This window comes from Dipodomys merriami, unplaced genomic scaffold (genome assembly GCF_024711535.1).
Source record: "Dipodomys merriami isolate MVZ:Mamm:240054 unplaced genomic scaffold, mDipMer1.0.p SCAF_476, whole genome shotgun sequence".
NCBI lineage: Eukaryota > Metazoa > Chordata > Mammalia > Rodentia > Heteromyidae > Dipodomys > Dipodomys merriami.
Genome location: NW_027206042.1, coordinates 837,470 through 847,071, shown reverse-complemented (window position 1 = coordinate 847,071; position 9,602 = coordinate 837,470). Strand labels below are relative to the sequence as shown.

The window sequence follows — 9,602 nt, the reverse complement described above, 5'->3', positions numbered from 1 at the left end:
AGCATTAGCACATAATTAACTATAATTATCGGTTCCATAATTATATAAATCCACTAAGCATAAGGGGGAGGAAATACCATGTTTTTACTGGAAATTTTTTTTATCTAATTGGCTGTGGAACAAAAGAGAAAAAAGGCAGGGAATCTAATTTATTTAATTTAAAATAGCAAATATAGAAAACAATGAAATCCCAAGTGTGTGTATGATCTTTTAAATGTTCCTATAGGTGCTAAAAGGTACTTTGAAGCCTTGTTAATCAGCCAAAGAATCATGATTAACTAGCTCAAAATATAAACTTCTATGTCATACTGGCAAAGAGTTTGAAGAATAAAGGGCTACAGATGCTGGTAGAAACAAAGTGTCCAATTATAAGGTATAAACAACTATTAATCTTTCTGGTGATGTCATGTTATAACCATACATCTTTGATATTGCTATTAAATGTGTTAAAGAAGATTCTTTATTGTGGTATGGTTTCTAAAATTTAATTAACCAATTCTGAGCCTTGTTCATTTAACTAATAACCTTGATACAAAGGAATGTGAAAAGCTCTTATGAAAAAAGAGGCACAGGATTTAGGACTGCAGGAGAATTTTGAGAACAAAACATACTGAGACTGTGTGTGTGTGTGTGTGTGTGTGTGTATGTGTGTATGTGAAAAGCTCTTATGAAAAAAGAGGCACAGGATTTAGGACTGCAGGAGAATTTTGAGAACAAAACATACTGAGCCTGTGTGTGTGTGCAGGTGTGCAGGTGTGATTTAGGACTGCAGGAGAATTTTGAGAACAAAACATACTGAGCCTGTGTGTGTGTGTGTGTGTGTGTGTGTCTGTGTGTCTGTGTGTCTGTGTGTGTCTGTGTGTGTGTGTGTGTGCAGGTGTGCAGGTGTGCTGCTGCTACTGTGGCTGGAACTCCAGGCCATGCATCCTCACTTGGCTTTTTTGCTCTACCACTTGAGCCACAGCTCTACTTCCATGTTTACTAACTCTTATATCAGAGGGAATTAGAACACTAGTTCCTCCCATAACACACTTCCATTTTGTTTCAATATCGTTCTATAATCTTATGTCAATACTGAGTTATGTGGTTAGTTGATATGGTAGAATAGCATTTTCTAGCTACTTGTTAAAGGTCATCACGCTGTAAAAGGTAGAATCCCAGTAGATTAGACAAAACTCAGTCCAACCCTGCTATTTTCCTTCCAGAAAAAGGAACACTGGCATATTACCATCCCAGAGGGTTGTTTATATACTGACCCACATACATCCATAAAAATAAAGATTCTATGGGGTTTAGAAAGGACCTCAAGAATTTAGTTATTTGTTTTGCAGAAGGTAGCATATCATTATGCTGATTGCACAGACGAAAGAGTTAAAGCCCAGAGAGATGAACTAAACATTTGTAGGTTAAATAAGGAGTAATGGTGAGGACAGGACAGGTCTCCTGCCTTAGCCAAGTCTGACACTAAACAGTCTCTATGGGGGGAGGGGGGAGGAATCTTGAAAACATTTTATTTCCTTAAAAAAATATTTTCTAGCATAGTGGCATATGCCTGTAATTTCAGCTACTTGAAAGTCAGAGGCAGGAGAATTGTAGATTTGAGGGTACCCCAGGCAAATATTAAGATCCTATCTCAAAAAAACAAAATATGAAACTAAAGGGCTGAGGACATATCTCCAAGAAGTAGAATGTTTTCTGTGCATGCATGAGACCCTGGACTCAATTTTTAAAAAATCACTTGTTTTCATTAAGTTAAAGGACCCAGAATTTAGAACAAAATATAATTTCCCATACTCGTATAAAATACAAGTTACCGCCGGGCGCTGGTGGCTCACGCCTGTAATCCTAGCTACTCAGGAGGCTGAGATCTGAGGATCGAGGTTCAAAGCCAGCCCGGGCAGGAAAGTCTGTGAGACTCCTATCTCCAATAAACCACCAGAAAACCGGAAGTGGCGCTGTAGCTCAAGTGGTAGAGCACTCGCCTTGAGCTGAAGAGCTGAGGGACAGTGCCCAGGCCCAGAGTTCAAGCCCCATGGCAGACAAAAAATAAAATAAAATAAAATAAAAAATAAAATAAAATACAAGTTACCAAGAAATTAGCTGCATTTTAGATTATCAAGTTACATTGTCTCCTTGAAAGTTTGAAATTTGACCATTGGCAGTTAGTATATTACTGAAAAAGAAATCATTGTTTGGGCTAAATAAATGAATACATAAAACCCCCAGATTGCCAATGTAGCCCAGATGGCTAGTGTGGTAGTTGAACATGGCAAAACTCATGTAGGAGACACTGCATCAGAAGTGATATGTCAGAAATAATGAGGATAAACCAGAAAAATGTCAACTACCAGAGGTTACATTTTAGCAAAGCAAGACAAAGGCCAAAATGATATTGTACCTTTTTGAGTTCTAATAGTAGATAGGCAAATATAAGCAGTCAGTCCAAATTTCCCAAATAGACTTTGAATGCAAAGATTTGAAAGAGTAAAGGCATACATTGGACCCTCAGTAGTGAAGCACAGAGGATAAGCTGTCTAGAATAAACTTTATATGTAGTGATAAAAATGTTCCTGAGAAGTGGACACAAGTGGTTTCTATATTTTTTGTTGCTGTTTTTGTTTTCTTTTCCTTTTAACTTGTTTGTTCATTTATACAAGTTGTGGGTGAGGATGGGAGGGATAACTGGGAGACAGCCAGGGAAGGAATGACATTGTTCAAAAAGAAATATACTCATTATCTGACTTATGTAACTATAACCCTGCTGTAATCACCTTTACAATAACAATAAAGAAAAAAATTAAAATGTTCCTTAGATGGAGCTGGCGATAAGTAATGTATTCGTTTTCCCTCATCACAAGGATGACTCAAAATCTTTCGCACATGTGTCAAGAGTTAGAAAGAGAATTTTACCTATCTTCCCAAATGGTCAGATATTCAGGTTTGACAAAAGAGAAGAAGGCAGTGAAGACTTACTATATAAACATAGAAATAGAGAAAAGCAGAAATTAAAAGGAGTAGAAATAGTAAAGGCTTTGTGGTAAATAATTGACTTAGGATATCACACCTAATCTTCACATCATTTCCATAAGGCCAGCTAAAGATGACAAAATGGCACCCAGAAATGTTCATCTCCATCCAGCTAATAACAGAACTAAGATACAAATTTTGATAGGGATTGAAACGTTGTTGTTTTTAATTAGACCAATGTGACACAATAAGTATACAAAGGCAGAATGAAATTTCAAAAACATAGATTGGCATAGTTCTTCAGATAAATTGAATTTGGAAATAGTATTTTGATGGGCTTGTAGAAACAAATATCAGAGGGAGAGGGGAAAAGAAAACGAATTGATTACATGAAAACTCCATTATCATGTATACATTAAGCAACTTGCATTGGGCATGACGCGTTTTCTAATTCAATTCCTTCTGGTTTGTCTTCCTCATTTTCTTCAACTACCTTGTCTCCCAGGAAGCTATAGTGGTGGCCTTGTGAGTTATCGCCCATGCATAGAAGACTGGGCACTGCAATATCTCTCCAGTCCTGACATGAAGGAATACGGATGTGTTTGGCATCTTCACTCCCAGGAATGAAACCAAATAGCTTTTTTATGCGCTCCCGGACGACAAGTCGGGAGTGCTGTTCTGCAGCTTGTTCAAAGAGCTCTCTCTCATTTTGGAGGTGGTTGGTCCAGTAGTGATGCTGCAGAGGAGTGAGGGGCGAACAGCATCTCGCCACGCAGCGGGAGACTAGATATGCAATGGTTGCCAAGGTAATCAAAATCCAGCCCAGCATCTTCACATGATTGTTAGGGAGAAAAAAACAAACCCAGCACATAAAATATTTGAGAAAAAGCCATGGTAGCATGTATTCTGACATAACAGAACTAAAATATAGATCCGTGCATTGTTTTTCCAGTCTTTTAACGTATTAATAAAGTGCTGATTGTTATAGAAAGTATGCTGATAGAAGGATAGGTCAAGCCACATATGTTGGTAATAAGAATACTAATTTGACCAGTTAACCTAGAATGGATTCTAAGTAATGTCCTTAGAGTGGCTGACGCTGTAACCCACCAATTAACCTTACATAAGATACATAACACTGGCTTTTGCTTATAGCTCAACCTTACTTCTCAGTCATCAAGTATAGGCCCATACATTCTTTGGGGACTTCATAAATATTTACTAATAATATAGCGATAGAAATGATGGTTTGATAGACAATAATGCTAGCCTCCCAGATGTCTTCCATGACCTGCCAAACAGCATTTATTGAGACTTCTTCCTGCATTGCTCTTTCTTCTTTCTTTTGCAACCAAAAATAAATCAGTGAATGGACTTGTGTCTCTAAATGGATTATTGATATTATAGTCATTGTAACTTCTAGTACTCCTTTAAAAATAAAAAAGTTTACTTCCTGCTTTTAAAGCCTGACATAAATGTTTTCTAGTCTTAGAGGACAGTTCTATACATTTAGGAAAGCTAACAATGTATATCCACAGTCTGGCAGAGAAGGCCTCTTATGTGTATTTCTATTCACCAATAAGCCTAGAGTTAGCAGGGTGTGCACCATGAAATAGTTGCACTCTGTAGATGCTAAAACAAAGTAATACTTGGTGGGGGGGGAGGGGGGGCGGGAGAGGGAAGGGGGAGGATGGAATGTGAAGGGATGGGAAGGGGAAACAAAGGAGGAGGCAACAAGGAAGGTGGCTCAGTGGTAGAGCGCTTGCCTTGCATGCATGAGGCCCTGGGTTCGATTCCTCAGCACCACATAAGCAGAAAAAGCCGGAAGTGGTGCTGTGGCTTAAGAGGTAGAGCACTAACCTTGAGCTGAAGAGCTGAGGGACAGCGCCTAGGCCCAGAGGTCAGGCCCACGACCAGACCCCCCCCTACCCCCCCAAAAAGAAATGTACTCGTTACCTTGCCCATGTATTTGTAACCCCTCTGTATGGTATTTTCACAATAAAAACAAAAAACAAAAACAAAAAACCCCCAAAGTAATACTTGACAGAATTTAACCCAATTAAAAGACAGCATAATGGGGGAAAAACTTTCACAGCCATATATACACCAACTATCATTTATTCATCTTTAGGTTGACCTCTAACTACCTGTGATACCTACTGCTGAGTGATGGGGATTAAAATGGGGACTTATCTACAATCTTCAAGCCTGAAAGAGGAGAGAAATGAACATGTCAAGGAAAATGTCATCATTTTTATTTGAGTAACAATAGCACCTGGAGAATCACAATGGAAGAGAAATAAACTTTAACAAAATACCAGAATAATGCTCAGAGAGATGATGGCCAGATTTAAATTATGTCAACAAAAAAAATAGTCCAGTAGATACAAGTTGAATAGATTTGTTATGTAGAAAGAAGACAGGAAAATAAGGAGAGTGATGACATAAAATGACAGAAGGGAATGTCTGATCATATGTTGTATGCATGTGTGGATATGCAAGTGGATTGTACATTCCTGTACAATTAATTGATCCTAATAAAAATGAGGGAAAAAATAAAAGTTTCATTTTACAAAGCTAAAAGAAACAGCACAGGAAAATAAGAGAATGAAGAGTTGAGGGGGCACAGATACTTTGTATTTATACCATTGTAGGAATCATGTAGAAGGCCAAATATTGAAGGACTTTGTATATGATATCAAGGAATTTGTGCACAAGATGGTAGAAAAATCACTGAAGTACTCTATATAATAGAGAGGAAGACCTGACTACCCAATATGCATTAAGATAGATACTTTGGCAAGTATGTAGAAAGTAGATTGAAACTGAAGAAAACTAACGTCAGGAAGAAGTTTCAGAATGGGAGGTGGGCAAATAGTAATTTTTAACTTAATATGATCTTGTGGTCAACCCAGGAAAATCCATCTGGCAGTACATTGCTCAAAAGAGATTGAAGTTCAAGGTGGTTATAGAAGACAGCAAGGCAAAACATGATCTTTGGCTTTTTTTTTTTTTTTTGTGGGTCCTGGGGCTTGAGAACACTGTGCCTGGGCACTGTCCCTGAGCTGCTTTTGCTCAAGGGGAACACTCTACTACTTGAGCCACAGAGCCACTTCCAACTTTTTTGAGTAGTTTATTGGAAATAAGAGTCTCATGGAGTTTCCTGCTGGGACTGGCTTCAAAATGCGATCCTCAGATCCCTCCTGAGTAGCTAGGATTACAGGTGTGAGCCACTGGTGCCCTGCGATCTTTGGCTATTTTGATCAGTTATTTAGTAGCTCCACAAACCTCTACAAGTCACATAACCTCTGAACTTTATTTACTCACCTGTAAAAATGGAGTTTGTATCTAGCTTTCAATATTACAAGGTTTAAAATTAACATACGAAATATCTGCATAGTAATACATATGACAAATATCTAAAAAATATTTTAACACATACCAAAAAATTAACCAGTAGTGGTAATCAAAGCTCAAAACTTTTAAAATGGAAATCAGTGTGTACATTTTAAATTTTAATTTGATCTTAAGAAAATCTTACCTTTATGTGTTCTTTTTAATTTAAGCAAGAATGCATTTGAATTTATAATTGTCCTACTTTTTAATAGCAATAACATTTTTACTGTATTGCAGTGGTTTAAAAATATGTTTTTCTCCAGATCCATTGGAGAAACTAATTAAACTCAATGGCTCTGTCATTACATAATACAATGCAAAATTATACTTCTAAACTTTAACCTGATAGTGTAGTAAGTTAAGGATTTCCTCTCACTCTTTCCATTCCCTGATACATACCTGCACATTGACTGATTTTAGAACCATCACTGGAGACTTTTAAGTTATAATTCAATGTCCTATTATTTCAGATGAGATTTTATCATATACAAATACATATGTGAGAATATATATTCATAAAGATAGGATTTAGTAACATAGTATTACTGTTTCTAATAGTAGTTAAAGTTTATTACTTTTAATACAGATTCTAGGCAGAGCATCAAGCACTTTAAATGTATTAGTTCATTTATTCTTTATAACAACTCTATTCAGTAGATACTATAAATAATCCTAGTTTATAGATAAGAAAAATGAAATATGGGTAAATTTTGTAACTCAGAAAATGGCAAAGCAAGGGCTGGGAAGGCGGCTCAGTGGTATAGCGCTTGCCTTGCATGCCTCATGAGGCCCTGGGTTCATTCCTCAGCACCATATACGCAAAAAGAAAAAAAGCCGGAAGTGGCACTGTGGCTCAAGTGGTAGAGCGCTAGCCTTGAGCTGAAGAGCTGAGGGACAGTGCCCAGGCCCAGAAAAAAGAAAAAAGAAAACAAAATGGCAAAGCAAGGCAAACCCAGGTGGGCTGATTCCACAGCCCAGCATCCTAAATCTTATGTATGTAGCTGTTCAGCAGGCTTCATTTTCATCAGTAGCATCTGCTTCTTGTTCTTTCATGATGTAATATAAAAATAAGCAAAAATATGACTGTAAAAGTATGGCAGGAAAAAAATTTAAAAACTTACCTTTTGTGGGCTGGGAATGTATGTGGCTTAGTGGTAGAGTGCTTGCTTAACATGCATGAAACCCTGGGTTCGATTCCTCAGTACAACATAAACAGAAAAAGCCGGGAGTGGCGCTGTGGCTCAATTGGTACAGCTCTAGAGTTGAGCATAGAGAGGCTCAGGGACAGAGCACAGGCTCCGAGTTCAAGGCCCATGATCTTCACCCCCCCACCCCGAAACACACACACACACACACACACACACACACACACACACACACACACACACACACACACACACACACACACACACACACACACACACACACACACACACACACACACCGTACCTGTGAATGGAATCTGTGCAGAAGAGCTACTTCATCTCTTGCTAGGCTCACATCGGAAGGAGCCGGACTGTAGCATGGAAATCCAGCTAGTATCTCTTCTCTTTTGCTGTCAGTGACATTGTCGAACTCTGGGTAATGGTCCACAGATGCAAACTCGCTTGCTGCACATTCATAATAGGTTCCTCGTAGCAAGGTCACCGCCAACCATGTTAATGGAGCCACGAGTGCCCTCCCAGTGATGCTGAAGAACTGAAGGCAAGCCAGCCTTTGCTCCAGAGGGCTGATTCTTCGGCATGGAGGGCCACAGTTGCAGCAGTATTCACTGGTTAAGGTCCACGTTTGGCTTCTCAGAGCAAATCCAGCAATCAGAAGGATCAGGGCAGGAAACACAAGAAAAGCGGAGCCATAATAGAAATTTTTCCCTACCTGACAAGGACATGTGAATGTGGAAGAGGAGCAGAGGTGTTGCCCACTGATTGTCAAAGCCACAATCAAAGAATTGATCAATGTGCCACTTCTCTGCAGAGAAGACACAATATTGTTGAGAGATGGGCTCATCCTGAGAGGCTCTGACTCAAATCAGCTGGTGGCCCTTTCTGATCATTAGACTCTACCTGCTGTAACCATTTTATGGGCTCTTACTGGTTTAACTGGTTGTGTCAAGTGACCCAACATCCTTCCATGTTTAAAAGATTCTAGCATCTTTCCTTGTTTACTGTGTCAACACTGAGCTAGTAAATTCACATTAGGTTATAGCTAGAAGAAATTGTTCTTATCTGGTATGAATAAAGAGGGAAACTGTAATAACAATAATAATAAAAAGACCATAGCTTACTTACAAAGCAAACTTCATCTTTCTCCATGGTGCTTTGTACAACACAAAACACAAAGTACTAACAAATATAGCCCAGGAAGCAAAACTGAGACATTCTCATCTTTGTAGTAAACCATAAAATTACAAGATACAAGATAATGAAAATGATCAAATATAAAGAAATTCAAAACTTGGGGTTAGCTGGAAGGTCTGTAACCTAAGGATTCTGCCAAAAGATCCCAAAGGATTTTCCAAAAGAGAACAAGTTTAGTTTACCCAAATGTGTAGCTTTAAAAGTGTTAAGTGGCAAATTTGTTTAAGAGGTTAGATACAAATATGATATTTTATTTTAACAGAGATATACATCTATACATAAGAATGAAATGATCAAACATGTAAAGTGTCGATATTTATTTGATCAGTCAATAGATATTACATCCCATCTATATGAATTATACTAGATGGGGCTGAGTTTAGACATTACACAGGCTTGGTTGAGTTTAGACATTTGTCCAACTTTCCATATCTAGTTAAATCTCTCATGAATGAATTGGAACACTTTACTGAGATATCCAAAACTCAATTCGAGAAGAAATAATGTATTTTAAAAGATCCGATAATGGAAATGGAAGACAGATTAAGCAACTCTACAATCTATCTAATAAGAGTTCCCAAAGGATTAAAGGATGAGCAGAGTAGAGTAGTAGCTGAGAACAGAATCAAAAGTTTTCACATCAGAAAAATGTCAGTTGTTGTGGGAAGTAAAGTTAAAGCTAAATTTACATATAGATGTGTCAGTAAACCTACAGAGTGTAAAAAATAGAGCTATCAGAAAGATAACCTTAAAAATAATGACAATAGACTGAAGCAGGTTTTCATCAGTAACAATATAGACTAGAAGACAATATCTTGATAATTTACCACGTTAAATTATCATTGGAGAAAAAACAAAAGAAAAATCACAAAAAGTAAGGGA

General features: G+C 37.8%; 1 protein-coding gene across 1 annotated transcript; it reads right to left on the bottom strand.

Annotated features, from left to right (window-relative positions):
• Positions 1-3,382: 3,382 nt before the first annotated feature.
• Positions 3,383-8,370, bottom strand: LOC138808753 (calcium homeostasis modulator protein 4-like). Its single transcript, XM_069994935.1, has 2 exons — positions 7,813-8,370; positions 3,383-3,796 (listed from the first exon to the last, which is right to left on the bottom strand). Exons 1-2 carry the CDS (start codon positions 8,368-8,370, stop codon positions 3,383-3,385), a joined length of 972 nt encoding a protein of 323 aa, XP_069851036.1.
• Between the last annotated feature and the right edge of the window lie 1,232 nt (positions 8,371-9,602).